The 17,837-nt window shown below is 46.4% G+C and overlaps 1 protein-coding gene across 1 annotated transcript; it reads left to right on the forward strand.

Moving 5' to 3' along the window:
* Positions 1–9,975: 9,975 nt before the first annotated feature.
* Positions 9,976–14,114, forward strand: CCL26 (C-C motif chemokine ligand 26). Its single transcript, XM_004442127.3, has 3 exons — positions 9,976–10,158; positions 10,243–10,357; positions 13,809–14,114. The coding sequence occupies exons 1-3, from the start codon at positions 10,086–10,088 to the stop codon at positions 13,903–13,905; spliced, it is 285 nt and encodes a 94-aa protein (XP_004442184.1). The 5' UTR covers positions 9,976–10,085; the 3' UTR covers positions 13,906–14,114.
* The last annotated feature ends 3,723 nt before the right edge of the window (positions 14,115–17,837 follow it).

The raw sequence follows: 17,837 nt of genomic DNA on the forward strand, positions 1-17,837 counted from the left end.
AATATTCTTCCTGAGTTCTCTGAGTCCTTATTGTCTTCAGCTCGAAATAATCCGCATACCAGAGTGGGGCCTCCTGGGGTAGCTTGCCCTGAGCACCATCACTGGTAATAAACAAAAAAAGGGCTGTCTTTTTCTGATTCCAGGAAACATGTTTTCCTTTTCTTGCTTCCTTCCTGCTTCTATGAGACCCAAACCGGACACTGCCTACCTCCTGGGGACCCGCCCAGCGCTGGGGAAACCTTCCCAACACACTGTGCCTCCTCTGGTCTCTCCTGCTCCCTGATGGCTAGGTCTCCCTGGGACAGCAGATGGGGGTCCATTTCCCTTCGCTCAGCTTCGGTCAGGGTGGGGCTGAGCCTTGTCCACCACGACCTCCAGAGCCTTGAACACCTGGTAAGAACTCAGCAAACATTTGTGAAATAAATGGATTCCAGACACTGTGCTGAAGGCTTGTGAAGACAAACAAGGAGCCTTCTTACTGGTCTGCCACACCCCACCCTTGTCCCTCTCTGGTGCATCCTCCTTACAGCAGCTATGGGGATCTTTATAAATGACTCCTCTAACATTGTCACTCCTCTGCTTAAAACTCCTTAATGTCTCCCCATTACATTTAGGAGAAAGAAGAAAATGATTGGCACACACCCCACATAGGAGCAGTAGAGCAGAGTTGGAGGGGATTCACCATGAAGCTCGAGAAGCTTCAACTTCAGGGCCTCTCCCATGCATGGCCCTTTCCAAAGCTCTGCACCTCATTTGGTAGCTTTGTGACCTTTTTTTTTTTGTGAGGAAGATCAGCCCTGAGCTAACATCCATGCAAATCCTCCTCTTTTTGATGAGGAAGACCGGCTCTGAGCTAATGTCTATCACCAATCCTCCTCCTTTTTTTTTTCCCCCAAAGCCCCAGTAGATAATTGTATGTCATAGTTGCACATCCTTCTAGTTGCTGTATGTGGGATGCAGCCTCAGCATGGCCGGAGAAGCGGTGCGTCGGTGCACGCCCGGGATCCGAACCTGGCCCACCAGTAGCGGAGCACGTGCACTTAACTGCTAAGCCACCGGGCTGGCCCTTTGTGACCTTTTTTTAAAGAGGGACGCCAGATTGTGTAAGCGTTAGCCTCCTCAAAACCCAGATCCGGCCCTGAGCCTGCAGATGAAGAGCGTGAGCCTTGTAGCCATGAGTTTGTATCCTGGCCTCACCACTTACTAGGTGTGCCTCCGTTTCTTCACCTGTAAAAAGAGACTAGTAATACACCTGCCATATTGGGCTGTGTTAAGAGCTCATATGGGTGGAGCACTATAGAACAGTGCCTGGCACACAGCCAGCCCCTCGTGGTAGCTGCTGCTGAACAGGGTCCTGCATGATCCAACCCCAGCCGGCACCCCTATCTCCATCTCACTCCTCTCACCTCCCACCCCTGCTGTCTGCCCCAGCCACGCTGGCTTTCTTTCAATTTCTAGAATACGACCTGCTGCCTCCTGCCACACGGCCCTTGCACATGCCATTCACTCTCCCAGGAATGCTCTTTCTATCTGTTAGTCTAGTTGTCTTTTTTTGGTCAGGGTCCCAATAGGAAACATGTGGCAGAAGCAAAAGGGTCTACAGAAAGAGACTTGAATGAAAGGGACGTGCACAGAGATGTGCAGGGGGCTTCAGAAGAGCACAGGAATGGCACGGCACCCAAAGACTAGCAGCAGCAGGGAGCTGTCGCCACCTCCAGGCCTGAGGGGTGTGGGCGAGAACAAGGTTGTAGAGCCCAGGGAGCCAGAGGGAGCAGTAGCTGCGGCAAAGGGGTTGCCCCACAGGAGCTGGGTGCATGGAGGAACACAGGCCGCTGCCAGAGCGGTGGCCAGGCAGGGGAGGAGCAGGACAAGCAGAAGCCAGGAGGCAGCCAGAGGGCCAGGAAGCTTGAAGATGCGGTCCATGGAGGCCACCCCCACACCCTGAGCAGAGCACAGAGGGTAGAGAATGATGAACTGCAGGGGAGGGGTGTGTGCAAATGGAGAAGAACCAGCATGTTGCCCTTCAAGGCTAAGCACGAAGGTAAAGGAAGACTTTTCTGACCCCCTAGCCTAGTTCACATTCCCTCAATATACACCCTCAAAGCTCCCTGTGTTTCTCCATCAAAGCGCATGCCCCAGATATAATTGATAATTTATTGGGTAATCACTTTCTGCTTGATGTCTATTCCCTCCACTCAAATATACGCTCCCCAACAGGAAGGATTGCCCATGTCTTGTTTATTTCTGGTCTCAGCAGCCAGCACAGTGCAGAGAGCAGTGACAACATTGTTGAACGAATGTCAGTGAAGGGACGAATGAAGAAAGCCCCGTCCAGGAAGGAAGGCAGACGTGTGAGCTGCTGAGTGTGAAAAGGGATGATGATGCTGTGATTCAATGCTGCACAGTGTCCTCTGGGAGCAGAGGAGGGCCACCGGATCCAGCTCGGAAGGGAGGATGGAAGAAAGCTTCCCTGAGCAGGTGACATGGGTCACAGGCCCAGAGGGTGATCTTTGCAGACACAGAATGGGGCGTTCCACCTGCAGTGGAAGGATATTCTGCCACTACCCACGAGTCCATGTGTAGCAGACACTGGTGGTGCCCAGCCCACAGTCCCTTGGCACCCACCCTCCCATAGTCACTGTTCCTTCCGTCCTCTATCTGCATGTACCTGAGGTCCTCCACCTGAGGGCTTCCTCTTGGCCCTCGCAGAGGAGAGTCCCAAGTGCCCTCAGCCGTGACGATAGGAGGTGGAGGATGAATGTCTCTGCTTCCTTGGCCCTCAGTTAGCAACTCTGGTTCACGTCCAGAGGTCTCCAGCGGGACTGAGCCCATGGCCCCAGTGGTAACCTGCTTGATAAGGCGTCCTTTCTTTATTGGTGCCTTCCTTTCTCTGTCTCACTCTCCCACTCCCCTGCTGGTATTTCCTACCATCTCCTCCCAAGTATATTGTTTGTACTGAAACCTGTGTCTCAGGATCTTCTTCTGGGAGAAACCAACCCTAGACACAACGGAGGGGTGGGGAAGTCAGGGGGTGAGGCTTGTCAGTCAGCTTGCGCTGCCATAGCAAAATACCACAGACTGGGTGGCCTAAACAACAGACCTTTATTTCTCCGCAGTTCTGGAAGCTGGAAGTCCAAGATCCAGGTGCCAGCAGGTTGGTTTCTGGTGAGAACTCTTTTCTCTGGCTTGCAGACGGCTGCCTTCTCACTGTGTCCCCACGCAGCCTTTCCTTGGTACTCATGCATCCCTGGTGTCTCTTTGTCTTCTTGTTAGGATACCAGTCTTATTAGATCAGGGCCCCACCCTATAACCTCATTTAACCTTAATTACCTCTTTAAAGGCCCTATCTCCTAATATAGTCACATCGGGGGTCACGGCTTGAATTTGGGGGGAACACAATTCAGTCCATAATGAGGGGAATGCAGGAGAAGCAACTCAGTTAAGGAAGGTGGGCCTAGAGAGACAAGCCAGGTTGTCCCAGCCCAGTGCCCGTGACAACAGAACAGTAGGCCAGATTCTGGAAGAGTGTCCCTAGCAGCAGGAAACGCAGATGACAGTCTAGACTTTGGAAATCATGTGGGATGGGAGGTTCTGAGAGATCCATACATACATAGCAGGAGCCCAGCCAACAAGCGGAGGCGATGGGGGAGGGGCTTCAGCCATAGGGAAAGGGCTGGTGGGAACAGAGCAGGATCCAGGGCCACCAGTCAGCGGCTGGCACTAGGGACACACTCAAGGCCCTGGTCAGAGGGCCAGGCACACCAGTACCAAGGAGGAGGAATTCTAGCTGAAGCCCATTTATAGACATGCTCCTTGGCTGAAGGATCCAAGTGTCTTGTAAACACAATAATTACTAACCATAAAGGGGTAAAGTTGATACATTGGACTACATTAAAATTTGGAACTTTTATTCATTAGAAGATACCAACAAGAGAGTGGAAAAGCAGTGTGCAGGTTGGGAGAAGATTTTTGCAATACATCTGTACTGGGTTGAATCATATCCCCCCAAATTCATGTCCACCGAGAACCTCAGAATGTGACCTTACCTGGAAATAGGGTTTTTGCAGACATAATTATTTAAGCTAAGAAGAGGTCTTCACTTGGACTCCCAGGGGCACCCCAGGTCCCAGGGACTGTGGCAGCAAAGACAAACTCCGGAGAGCCAGCAGGGAGTCTGGAAGTTGAAGCTGGGCCACACCCCTTGGTAGGGCCTCTGCCAGGTTGAGGAGAGGCAGGGTCTGGAAGGAGGGAGCAGAAACAGTGCAAACAAGGTGAGTGCACATGATAGCCAGCCAGCAATTCTTCTTGAAATGAGAAATGTTCTGAATACAAAGGAGAGAGGAGGAAGTGAAACCGCCAACAGCCAGTGATGATTAAGCAGCTAGTAACTATGGGGGATTGGAATTTGCCAGCTCAGAATATGTCTCTGCCTGAATGACATTTTGGCCCCCACCCCCACTAACTAACCAAAAGAGTTTGGGATGGGAGGCCTGCTCCCAGAATAGGCCATCACCATAGACATCTCGGTGTCTGGGTGGGTCCATGCTAAGCCCATTCTTAGCTCTGGTTACCCTTTATGATACATTTACATTTGAAAAGAAAAATTTCCATCTGTAAAGTTATCTTCTTCCCTATACCAGGAAGAAGGGGGGGATGGCCTTACCTAGAAACTTATCAGAACAGAAGATGAGGACTTAAATCTGCATAATAAACTTACGCATTGTTAACTGTGCTGTTTGGGCAATATGCTATCTGACTCTCACTAGGTTCCTGTAGATGACATCTCCCTGGAGCCTGGGTAACCATGGTAATACGGGTGTTTGAGCTATTTTTTTTCAGGAACTGAACCCCTTGTCGACCTCAGGCCAGATTGAGACCACCAACCCATCAACTGGGCCCTTTTGACGGCAAGAGGTTGGAACTCCATCCTCAGGGCAGGCTAATGCAGCCATTCTGTGAACATGTGTCCTACAAAGAGGCCTGAAGGCTGACTACACGTGCGCAGATCATCAATTACCTCATCTCTCCTCACCTCCAATCCTTTCAGACCCCCTTGCCCCCGTCGGCATAAATACCCCTGAGTCCCTATTTTCGGGGAGGCAGGTTTGAGACTTGTTTTCCCGTTTTCCTCACTTGGCTGCCTTGTGATTAAACCTTCTCTCTCCGCAATCTGGTCGTCTCAGTGATTGGCTTTCTGGGCAGCGGGCAAAAACGGACCTGGTGCCGTAACAGAAGGAAGGAAAACGGGAAGGTCACGGCTCCGATGAAACATTTCCTTAACTGTAGTTATTTGTTATATTTTCTTCACCATATAATTTCCTTCCCATTTCTAATTTATTGAAATGTAATTCACATACAGAAAAGTGCACAAATCCTAAGAGTACAGCTCAATGACTTTTCACAAGGGTGAAGGGTGTCTCAGCACCCAGATTAAGGAATAGAGCACACCAGTCCCCTGGAGCCCCCCATGGGCCTCCTGTCCAGTCCCTACCCCCAGAGGGTAGTCACTGTTCTGACTTCCATCTTTACAGATTAACTTTGCTTTTTTGGTACTTTATATACACGGAATCCTGCAATATTTCTCATATTTGGCTTCTATACTCAATATTAGGTCATGAGATACATCTACATGGTTACGTGTTGTTGGGGGAAGAGGGAGAATCTCCCTCTGCCCTTTCCCTTAAGGTTCTTATGGCTGGCCAAATAATTAACAAGACAGGTTAGCAGGAGAAAATAATACCAAGTTTAATCACATGTATACATGGGAGAAACTCAGAAATGAGCAACTCGTCCCTCTGTCTAAGCTGCTTGCTTAAGTATTGCAGCTAAAGGAGAGGAGCATGTTGGGGGCGGGTAGTGGCCTGAGACTTCAGAGGGCAGGAAGACGATTCTTTTCAGGGTCATCTATAGATAATGTGGTCAGGGAGAGACAGAGTTTTTTGATAAAAGGGGCTTGGTGCCCCTCCCATTGTAACATCTATTTTACATTATCATTACAGCCATCATGATAGAAGATCTGTTCCAGGAAGGAGCCACCATGTCAAATTCTTTAGGCAGTTAGTGGGGGAGGTCAAATGTCCCTCAGAGAAAACAATCAAGGTAAAGAGATATATTTCAGGATGGCCAAATCTTGATCTCCCACAGTGTAATCATAGTTCATTCTCATTGTTGTATGATATCGTTGTATTACGTTAATAAACTACAATTTATTTTCCGTTCCACTGTTGGTGGATATTTGGGTAGTTTCAGGTTTCAGGCTAATAGGAGCAACGCCTTTGGTGAGCGTGGGTACACATCTGTGATGGGTGTGCGCCGAGGAGCGGGACTGGGGTTCTAGGGCGTGCACAGGTTCAGCTTCAGGGAACACTGCCCACAATCTTCCACTCCCCGCCGCGGTCTGTGAGCTCCCAGCGCCGCATATCCTCGCTCACTTTTGGTGTGCTCCATCTTTTTCATTTTAGCCATTCTGGTGGGTGTGGGAGTTGTACGCATTGAGGTTCAAGTTTGCATTTCTCTAATGACTAATATTAAGCCCCTTTTTATTCATTGTTTGGGTTTCTTCTTTTGTAAAGTGTTTCAACTTCAGCCATTTTTCTATTGTGTTGTCTGTCTTTTTTGTTGAGTTATGGCGTTCTTTATGTATTCTGAATTCTGGCCCTTTTACAGATGCATGTTGTATGAGTTTGTTAGGGCTTTGTAACAAATTACCACAACCAGGTGGCTTAAAACAACAGAAATTTATTCCCTCTGGGTTCTGGAGGCTAGAAGTCTGAAATCAACGTGTGGGCAGGGCCACACTCCCTCTGAAGGCTCTAGGGAAGAATCTTTCCTTGCCCCTTCCACAATCTTTGGTGGCTCTCGGCATTCCATGGCATTCCTGGGCTCGCAACCACGTCATTCTGATCTCTGCTTCTGCCCTCACATGGCTTCTTCCCTGTGTGTCTCCGTCTCTTCACACGGCCTTCTGATGAGGACACCAGTCATTGGATTTAGAACTGAAAGGGAAAAACTCTTCTGTTGTCTGTCTACTCACTACAGCACTCTACTCTCAACAATGCGCTTCTGACACCAGATGTGGGAGGGTTTTCCTCACACCCGGCAATTCTCAGACACCAGCTGAGAATCCTACAATTTAACTCAGTTCTGACACTATCTACCTGGAGATAGCATCAGATCCCACAGGTTAAGGGCTTAGTCCTACAAGGCTGCTCCCCCACTTCAGATGCCAATAGCAAGTCCAGGTTGTCACCTGTGCTTCTGACCAACCAGCTATAGATTAGAGGTTCTCACGACCCCCATTGATAATTTGCTACAGTGGCTTATAGAATGCAAGAAAACTAGATTTATTTTCTAGATTACCAATTTAGTATAAAGGATATAACTCAGGGCCAGCCAGACGAAGAGACGCAGAGGGCAAGGGATGGGAAGGGGCACGGAGCTCCCATGCCCTCTCCCAGTGCACCACCCTCCCAGCACCTCCATGTGTTCACCAACCCAGAAGCTCTCTGAATCCCATTCTTTTGGGATTTTTATGGAGGCATCATTATGTAGGTATAATTAATTAAATCATTGGCCACTGGGGATTAATTCAACCTCCAGCCCCTCTCCTTTCCCCAGAGATTAGGGGGTAGGTCTCCAAGTTCCAACCATCTCATCACATGGCTGGTTCCCCTGGCAAGCAGCCCCCATCCTGCGGCTACCTAAGGGCTTTCCAAAAATCATGTTATCAATATAAACTTAAGTGTTGTTGAAAGAGGTTTGTTACAAATAACAGGACATTCCTTTCACCTTATTGCTCTGGAGCTATTTCAAGAACTGAGGACAAAAGACCAATTTTAAAATAAAAAATGCTCCCACTGCTTAGAAAGTTACAAGAGTTTTAGGAGCTGTGTACCAGGGAATGTAGACCAAAAATATGTTACTTACGGTAAATCACAATATCACAAGAGCCCGTCCTAATCCAATATGACCTTCTTTTAACAATTACAGCTGCAAAGACCCTATTTTCCAAATAAGGTCATATTCTGAAGTTCTGGGTTGATGCGAATTTGGGGAGGACACTATTCAACTATTCAATTGCAAAAATCTCCCAGCTCGAAGATTGCCTTTTCACTCTCTTACTGGTGTTTTCTAGTGAATAAAAGGTCCAAATTTTAATATAGTCCAATTTATCAGCTATTTATCAACCCTTATGATTAGTGTTTATTTTGTACCGTTTATGAAACATTTGGGTCCCCAGCACAATGTAGCTCATTAAAGCACAGTTCGTTAAAGTCGAATCTGGTGTGTGAAGGTGGCCATTAGAATGGTGTGGGGCCAACTGAGGGCGTAGAGGAGGTTAGCCCAAAGAAGAGACCAGTTCTGGGGCAAACATGGTAATGGTTGTAGCAGGGCCACTGGGGCCCTGCCCATATCCTCTCATCTTCACTTCTGGAAGCTGAAGCCTCCTTGCTGAGGAGGCCCTCCGCTCTGCCTGCGGGCCTTTTCTCTGATCACAGAGCACGCTCAGTCTGCTCAGGGGACAAGCCGGGAGTGAGACGCAGCCCTCAACCACGGACATGCAGAAGCCTGTGGGGTAAATATCCTCACTTCCTCACCTGCCGGTGGGCCAACTCAGGCTTGTTCTGAGCCCCCAGAATCCCCTGGTAGAACCAAACTCCAGCACCGGCTCCCAGAATCCCCCAGTGGAACCAAACTTCAGCTGCCCGTGGTGGTAACCTGCTTGGTCACTGCCCGGGACTAGTGCCCTCCCTTCTCCACCTCGCTTCCCCCTCCTCTGCTGGTGTATCCTAGAGTCACCTCCCTCATGAATTACTTGCACTGGGATCCTTATCTCAGGGCCACTTCTAGGGGAATCCAAACTAAAACAACGGTCTTCAAATCTGCCTAAACCTCAAATGCCTTACCTTCCAAAAAGAGAGAAGAGAAACATTAGGCATTTTTCTATAGATCTGGGTCAATAGGTAGAAGCAATGGGAATATAGATTTCAGGCAAATTTTAAAAAGAACTTGAAAGAACTTTGTCACAGTCAGAGCTGTCTTAGGTTGAGATGAGTTCAACAGTGAGTTCCCCATTACTCGGAGTAGTCAAAACAGTCAGGATGACTCTGGGGGGGTGTGTTTTAAAGGGTTGGACTAGATGAGCTTTAAGGTCCCAGCTAACTCTGAAAAATTCCATGGTTCCGGATGGCTAGTGGCCTTTTTTTTTTAACCTTAAACTCAAATTTTTAAAGCCCAGAGGCATGTTGGGAGGTGGGAATGATGGAGTGCAGTCATGAAACATGAATCTGAAAGTCTTGGTCTACCCCTCCCAGAGACTCTCCTGGCAGAAGTCACTGCCCCTTTCCAGAATTCGCTTTCCCCATTTTAGCCAAATCCGGCTAGAATATAGATTCCTGGATCCCCCTCCCAAAGAGCCTGACCCAGGAGCTGCAAAGTGGAGACAGGGATTATATACATATATTTTAAGCTCCAGGCCATTGTGATGTTCTATCTGGTTTGGTCTAAACCAGGTGAGACGGCTCTAACTGTCCACAGGCAGCACTGGCACTGCATGTCGGGTCATCAGTTGCACTAAGAACACAGGCAGGGCATACGCTGCGTCGTCCCTGAACATCCATTGCTGTGGATGGGCTGCTCTGTGCTCGTGTCCCAGACTGTCCAGACACCAGCGAGAGATAAGCAATCTTTAGGAGGCAAAAAAGTTTTAGCCAAGAGCCAGAAATCTCTCTGGAACAACCAATTGTGTTATGAAGTAATTTAAGTCAGTACACTGGAATTACTATTTCCTCGGCTTGTGTTTTCAAACAAGGAAGTGAAGTGCTGACTCAGAGAACAGCAGTGAGCTGGAGACTCCAGTGGGTGCTGGCTCCTCCCTTCCCCCAGATGACCTGTTCTCACTTTCTAATGTCCTTCTCATGGGTATCAGGTTGCTCCTCTGCTGTAGGGTCAAAAGAGGAGCTTTTGTCTTTAACCACAAAATTCTCTGGAATTATCTTCAGGGACCGCTCAGCCCTATAAAAGGGAGTCTGGCTGAGACAGGAGGAATTGGGCAGAAGGCTGTGAAGGGCCTGGGTGGCAGCACCATGAAGAGCTTCCCGGTGGCTCCCCTAGTTCTCCTGGTTTTCATCCTGAGTGTCCATCTCGGAGCTGCCATACGTATGTAGCTGCCCCACTCCCCTCCCAGGCTGACTGGGAGTGGAAGCAAAGGCGCGTCTCCAAGCTCCTTCCTCTGTTTCTCAGGTGGCAGTGATGTGGCCAAGTTCTGCTGCTTCCAGTACAGCCACAAGATCCTTCCCTGGAAATATGTGCGTTCCTATGAATTCACCAGGAGCAGCTGCTCTCAGCAGGCTGTGATGTGAGTATTCCTCGTTTGTGCTTTCAGGGTCCCTCCCACCCACGTAATCGGATAGATGCTGGGCAGACCCCACAGTGCTAGGATGAGTCTCAGGTGGGAATCTGGTCACTTGGGTTGCCACTCTGCCTCTGCCACTAACAAGTGTGACCTTGAGCTTTGATTTCCTAACTTTCCTACCATGTGCCAGGCACATGCCAGGCGCTGTGGTAAGTGCTGGGTATGAAAGAGAGAACAAGACAGCCCTTAGAGACCTTACATCTAGCATCAGAAAGGGGGCGTTAAAAGACATTTGCACAAAATGGTTCATCACAGTTGTGATGGGTGCTTGAAGGAGGCAGCAGGAGAGAGAGCAGGAGGGAGCTTGTCACTGTAGGGAGATGAAACTTGATATCTGCGCTCTTCAGGTCTCCGGCTGGGCCTGAGAGTTAACTTGACATAAGACAGATTAATGGGAGAAAAGCACATAGATTTTTACATGTACGTGGGAGTCCCCACTGGAAAACGACGACCCAGAGACGTGGCAAATCTAAATGCCTTTATACCAGGTTGAACAAAGAGAGGCAATTGTGGAAAAGTAATTAAAACTTACGGGGGCTCAAGGTAAGAGTTATCTTAACAAGGTCTGTTTGTACAGAATTCTCTTTGCCTTGACTGTCTCTGGGGATAAGAATATTTCTTTCCTCCTTGTACAGGGAGGACATTTTTCATAAAACATGGGTGTTTTATCTCCTGCTTTCAGGAAGAAAAGGGGAGATCAGAACACCCTTGTTGCACCCCCTGTTTGTTTGTTTGTTTTAATGTTTTTAGCTCAAAATAATTCTTATGCCAAAGTGGTGTAGGGGAAGAGGGAGAATCTCCCTCTGCCCTTTTCCTTAAGGTTCTTATGGCTGACCAAATAATCAACAAGACAGGTTAGCAGGAGAAAATAATACCAAGTTTAATAACATGTATACATGGGAGAAAGCAGGGACACTGCGTTTCTCAACACAATAGCAGAAATTCTCGTCTTAAATACCATGTTCAGCCAACGACAAAGGAGGATGTTGGGGGTGGGGGGAGTCAGTTACAGGAGATTACCACTAAAGCACAGTAAACAAGAGTAAGGTTATTATGCAGATTTAAGGCCTCACCTTCCACGTTGATAAGCCTCTAGAAATGAGGCCATCCCCCCCCTTCCCAAAACAGAGAGGGAGATACCTTTACAAATGAAGATTTCCCTTATAAATGTAAATGATTATCTGGCAACTCCTTGCAGGGCCATCCAGAGAATGTGGCCAGAGAGACAGAACTTCTGATAAGATGGGCTTGTTGGTGCCTTTCCTATTGTAACATTTATCCTACATTATCTTTACAGCCATCATGATAGATCTATTCCAGGAAGGAGCCACCATGTCAAATTCTTTAAGCAGTTAGTAGGGGAGGTCAAATGTCCCTCAGAGAAAACAACCAAGGTAAAGAGATATATTTTAGGATGGCCAAATCGTGATCTCCCACAGTGGGATATTTTGGGGTAAGATATTCTGCCACCCCTCATCACAATCACAGGAGGGTCTAACTTGGTGTCGGGAGGGTCGCCCAGAGAAAGTGACATTTACACCAAGACCCTCAGAATAAGTGGGGGGTGGCCCAGGTGTACGGGGCAGGGAGGTGCATGGATGCGCCAGGCAGAGAGCAGCAGCTGCGTGGGAGGAGAATGAACATGTCACGACAAGGCAGACAGGCAGACAGGAGCCAGGTCATGCTGGGCTCGTCGGTAACAGGAGGGATGACACTCACCTCATAGGGTCCCCGGCAGGACTAAATGAGATAATATATGCAAAGCATTTAGCATTGCACCTGCACACAGTAAACCTTCCACAAATGGAAGCTGCCTTTAAGTGCACATCTACAGGGAGGGCTGGTCACTCTCCTGAGGACATGGGGTGCCTGAGCATCGGAGCACGGTGCACAAGGAGAGAGAAGGCACCCCCGGGACAAACCTGAATGGCGTTGTTTTGAGACAGTTAAGAAATACACATTCAAGTGCCTAGATATGGAAGGGGCGCTCCGGGGCTCAAGATGCCCTGGGTTCTCTCCTTTGTGTCTTGATTGGCTTTCTGGAGCTTTACAGACATCAACACTTAACCAACAGCTGGCAAAGAGCCCTGAGCTGGGCTCAAAGCAGGGGTTCTGTCACTTACAAGCTGTGTGACCTTGGGCAAGTCAAGTTTCCTCGTTTGTAAGAGGAGGGTGAGAGGCTACTATCAATTATCTATTGCTGCATAGTGAACCACCCCAAAACTTAGTAGTTTAATACAACAACGATCATTTTCTTCTCTCTCCTGGTTTCTGGGGACCAGGAATTCCAGAAGGGCTTGGCTGGGTGGTTCTGGTGTGGTATCTCTTGTGGGGTTGTAGTCAGATGGTGCTGGAGACAAAACAGCTGGGGATGGCGGCATCTCTCTCTCTTCGGGGCCTCTCTGTGTGATCTCTCTGTGGGGCTAGTTTGGGCTTCCTCACAGTGTGGGACCTGGGGGGATAAGACTCCTTACAAGGTAGTTCAAGGATCCAGCAAAAGTGCTCCAGTGAACCAGGCAGAAGCTCCACCACCTTCTATGGCTTAGCCTAGGAAGTCACATAGCATCACTTCTGTCAGACTCTATTGCTCGACCAGTCCCTAAGCCTGGCCTAAACTCAAGGGGAGGGGACATAGCCCCCCATCCCTCAATGGGAATGATGTCAAAGAAATGGCAGCCACGCTTTCAACGTGCACAGAGCCCTTCCTCTCCCTTATTTTCTCATCCTTTTGGCTCTTCTCCCCTGCGTGTGCCGGGCCTTGCAAGGTGCTCCAGGCCAGAGCGCCCCCGACCTAGGCTCTCGTCATTTCTGAGTGCTCTCAGGGTGCTCAAGGCTGGAGGAGATTCAGGGCCATCAACCACGACCCCCCTCTTCATGAGCTCACGGCGTGGAATGCAGGAACCATCTGTAAGCAGCATGGCGAAAAACCATGATAACGTGGTTAAGAATTAAGTGGCATGATGGATATGAGCTTCCTTTTTGGGGTGATGCAAATATTCTAAAATTGACAGTGGTGATGATTACATCATCTATGGATATACTGAAACCCAGTGAATTATAATTATACACTTAAATGGGCGAGTTGTATGGTGTATGAATTATATCTCAATAAAGCTGTCATATTAAAAGAAAAGAGTTAAGAGGCCTAGTACAGTTTGCATGCTTCGGACTAGAGTTGTTGGAGAATGTTTCCCAGGGGAGGTGGGCCTGGAAGCGTGGTCTCCAGCAGAAAGCAGGGTAACGGAGGGGAGAGAGGGCAAGAACCAAAAGAGGGAACTGGGACAGTGGGACAGGGTACGGCAAGGCGGGAAGACAAGCGGCTGCCCCACTCTCTCCATCCCTTTCCAGGGGTCAAAAGTTCTCAGTTTTGACTGTTAGCGTCTCTTTTCCACAGACTCACTACCAAAAGAGGCAAGAAAGTCTGTGCACAGCCGAAGGAAAAATGGGTGCAAAGATACATTTCTTTACTGAGAGCCCAGCAACAATTGTGACAGCCAGATTTCCAGCCCAAGGACGCTGGACCCTGCGTCCAGTGTCTTGGCCCTGCTGCCCTTGACGGAGCCTGGAGAATTTCTTCAGCAGAACGCTTTGTGGGCCTGGTGGGGACGAGATGGCATCTTCTGCCAGAGTTTTATTTAATAAAGGTTTTTCATAAAGATTTGAGTTGCTCATAAACATTCTTATTCAATAAAACCTGAGTTTTCTTCAAAGAAAAGAAACGGAGTCAATATTTGTGACTGACTGCCTGGCAGGCCCCCAATCCCTGAACCGGTTCTGGTATTGAATTCTGTCTTATATTTTTGTTTGTTTGTACAAAAAAAGCAAGGACAATTTTAATACGTTTTGACAAATGCCCATTAAATGCGTTAACATTGTTTAGAGAAATAAGTCTATGTGTGGGGGAAATTAAATTCTGTGCAGCATTTCATAGCTTGTGGGTGCCGAGTAAATGAGATGCCTCCATATTTGGCAGTGTTTTCTCATAAGATATTAATTAATAAACATGAATATTATCTACCCACCAACCCTAGGATGCCTGTGTCTACATAGCCTAAACAGCTTGTTAAAAAATAATGATAGATTCACAGAAAGTTGCAGAAATAGTACCGAGAGGTCAGGTGTATCCTTTACCCAGTGTCCCCCAATAGTTACATCTTACATAATTATAATACAATATCAAACCCAGGAAACTGACTTTGGTATGAAATGTGTACAGTCCTGCCGTTTTGTCACATGTGTAGATGCATGTAGCCACCATTACAACCAAGATACAGAACTATTCTGTCACCACAAAGACATCACTAGTGTTAACTCTTTACAGTTACGCGCCCCCTCCCCCACCACGCTTAACCCCTAGCAACCACTTATCTGTTCCCCTTCTCTGTAATTTTGTCATTTCAAGAATGTTATATAAAGGAAATAATATAGTATGTGACCTTTTGAGATGGGCTTTCTTAACTTCACATAATGCCCTTGAGATCCATCCAAGTTGTGGTGTGTATCAATCGTTCATTCTTTTTCACTGATGAGTAGTATTCCATGGTATGATGGACTGCAGTTTACTCAACCATTACCCTTTTATAGGATTTCAGCGTGGGATTATTATCAATAAAGCTGCTAAAAAAAAAATCACACAAACAGGTTTTTCTGTGGACCTGAGTTTTCATTTCTCTGAGATAAATGCCCAGGAATGCATTGGCTGGGTCCTAAACCAAATGTGTGTTTAGTTTTTTAAGAAACTGCCAAGCTATTTTCCAGAGTGATTGTGTCATTTTACATTCCAACCAACAACATATGAAAGATCCAGTTTCTGTGCATCCTTGTGAGCATTTGGTATTGTCACTATTTTTTATTTTCGCTGTTCTATTAGGCATATAGCTATATCTTGTTGTGGTCTTAATTTCCATTTTGCTAGTGGCTGGTGATATAGAATGTCTTTCCATGTGTTTATTTGCCATCCATATATCCTCTTTGGTGAAATGTCATTTGTTTTTTGTCCATTTTCTAATTAGATTGCTGGTTTCCACTGCTGAGTTTTGACATGCGTCTTTTGTCAGATCTGTGGTTTGTAAATATTTTTTCCCAGTCTGTAGTTTGTCTTTTCACCTTCACCCAGTCTTCACAGAGCAAAAGATTTAATTTTGATGAAGTCTAATTTATTGATTTTTCTCCTTTTATGGATCATGGTTTTGGCATCATCCCTAAGAACTCTTCACCAAGTCCTAGGTCCCAAAGATGTTTTTCTATGTTTTCTCCTCAAACTTTTTTTTTGTGTGTGAGGAAGACCAGCCCTGAGCTAACATCTGCCCATCCCCCTCTTTTTGCTGAGGAAGACTGGCCCTGGGCTAACATCCATGCCCATCTTCCTCCACTTTATATGGGACGCCACCACAGCACGGCTTGCCAAGCGGTGCCACGGTGCGCACCCGGGATCCGAACCGGCAAACCCCGGGCCGCCGCAGCAGAGCGCGTGCACTTAACTGCTTGCACCACCGGGCCGGCCCCTCTCCTAAAACTTTTATAGTTTTATGTTTACACTTAAATCTATGGTGCATTTTGGGTTAATTTTTGTATAGGTGTGAGGTTTAGGTCAAGGTTTGTTTGTTTGTTTGTTTGTTTCCTGTGGATACTCAATTACGCCAGCACCATTTATTGAAAAGACTATTCTTCCTCCATTGAATTGTTTTTACAATTCAGTTCTTGTGTGGGGCTATTTCTGCCCCATTTGTTCCATAAACACAATCGATTTTTTAAATTTTATTTTTATTGAGATTTAATTCACATGCCATAAAATTCACCATTTTAAAGTGGACAATTCAGTGATTTTTAGTATATACACAAGGTTGTGTAACCATCATCAGTACTAATTCCAGAATATATTCATCACCCCAAAGAGAAACCCTATTCCCATTAGGAGTCACTCCCTATTCTCCTCTCCCCCAAGCCCTGGCAATCACTAATCCACGTTTGTCTCAATGGATTTTTCCATTCTGGACATTTCATACAAACGGAATCATACGTGGCCTTTTGCATCTGGCTTCTTTCACTTGGCATAGTGTTTTCAAGGTCCATCCATGTTGTAGCACGTACCAGTACTTCATTCGTTTTTACAGCTGAATGATATTCCACTGCATGGCTTATACCACCTTTTGTTTATCCATTCATCAGTTGAAGGATATTTGGGTTGTTTCCACTTTTGGGCTATTATGAATAATGCTGTACATTGATGTACAAGTTTTTGTACGAACACATGTTTTCATTTCTTGTGGGTATATATATAGGGATGAAATTGCTGGGTGTGTGGTACCTCTACGTTTAACTTTTTGAGAAACTGCCAAACTGTTTTCCACAGCAGCTGCACCAGTTTACATTCTCACCAGCAATGTAAGAGGATTCCAGTTTCTCCACATCCTTGCCAACACTTGTTATTGTCTGTCTTTCTGATGACAGCCATCCTAGTAAGAAGTGAAGTAGTACCTTATTGTGGTTTCATTTTGTATGTCCCTTATGACTAATGATGCTGAGCATCTTTTCACATACTTATTGGCCATTTGTATATCTTCTTTGGAGAAATGCCTATTCAAATCCTTTGATGTTTGTCTTTTCATTGTTCAATTGTAAGAGGTCTTTATAAATTCTAGATACTAGACCCTTATTAGGTATATGAATTACAAATATTTTCTCCCATTCTGTGGATTGTCTTTTCACTTTCTTGATAGTGCTCACTTGAAAGTTTTTAATTTTTGTGAAGTCCAATATATCTATTTTTTCTTTGGTTGCTTGTGCTTTTAGTGTCATATCTAAGAAACTATTATTGCCTAGTCCAAAGTCAAGAAGATATACTTATATTTTCTCCTAAGAGTTTTAGAGTTTTTGTTCCTACATTTAGGTATTTGATCCCTTCTAAGTTAATTTTGCATATGATATGAAGTGGGTGCACTTGACTTTTGTACGTTGCTCTTGTTTTCTGAGACCTTGTTGAGCTCACTTATTATTTCTAGGAGTTTTTTTGTAGATTCTTTGGAATTTCCTAAGCAGACAATCAGGTCAGCTGCAAACAGGGACAGTTTTATTTCTTCCTTTTTGATCTGTATGCTTTTTATTTCCTTTTCTTGCCTTCATGCACTGGCTAGATCTTCAAGCACTATGTTGAATAAAGGTGGTGAGAGTGGACATTCTTGTTTTGTTCCCAGTCTCCCAGAGAAAGCATTCAGTCGTTAGCCATTAAGTATGATGTTAGTTGTAGTTTTTTGTTTTTTGGGGTTTTTTTTGGGGGGGGGTAGACTTTTAAAAAAATCAAGTTGAGGAAGTTCCCTTCTATCCCTATTTTTGAGAGTTTTTATCATGAATGGGTGTTCAATTTTGTCAAATGCTTTTCTGCATCAATATCATTGTGTGATTTTTCTTCTTTAGTCTGTTAATA

The sequence above is a fragment of the Ceratotherium simum genome, chromosome 26 (genome assembly GCF_057802395.1).
Source record: "Ceratotherium simum simum isolate JZ-2026a chromosome 26, ASM5780239v1, whole genome shotgun sequence".
NCBI lineage: Eukaryota > Metazoa > Chordata > Mammalia > Perissodactyla > Rhinocerotidae > Ceratotherium > Ceratotherium simum.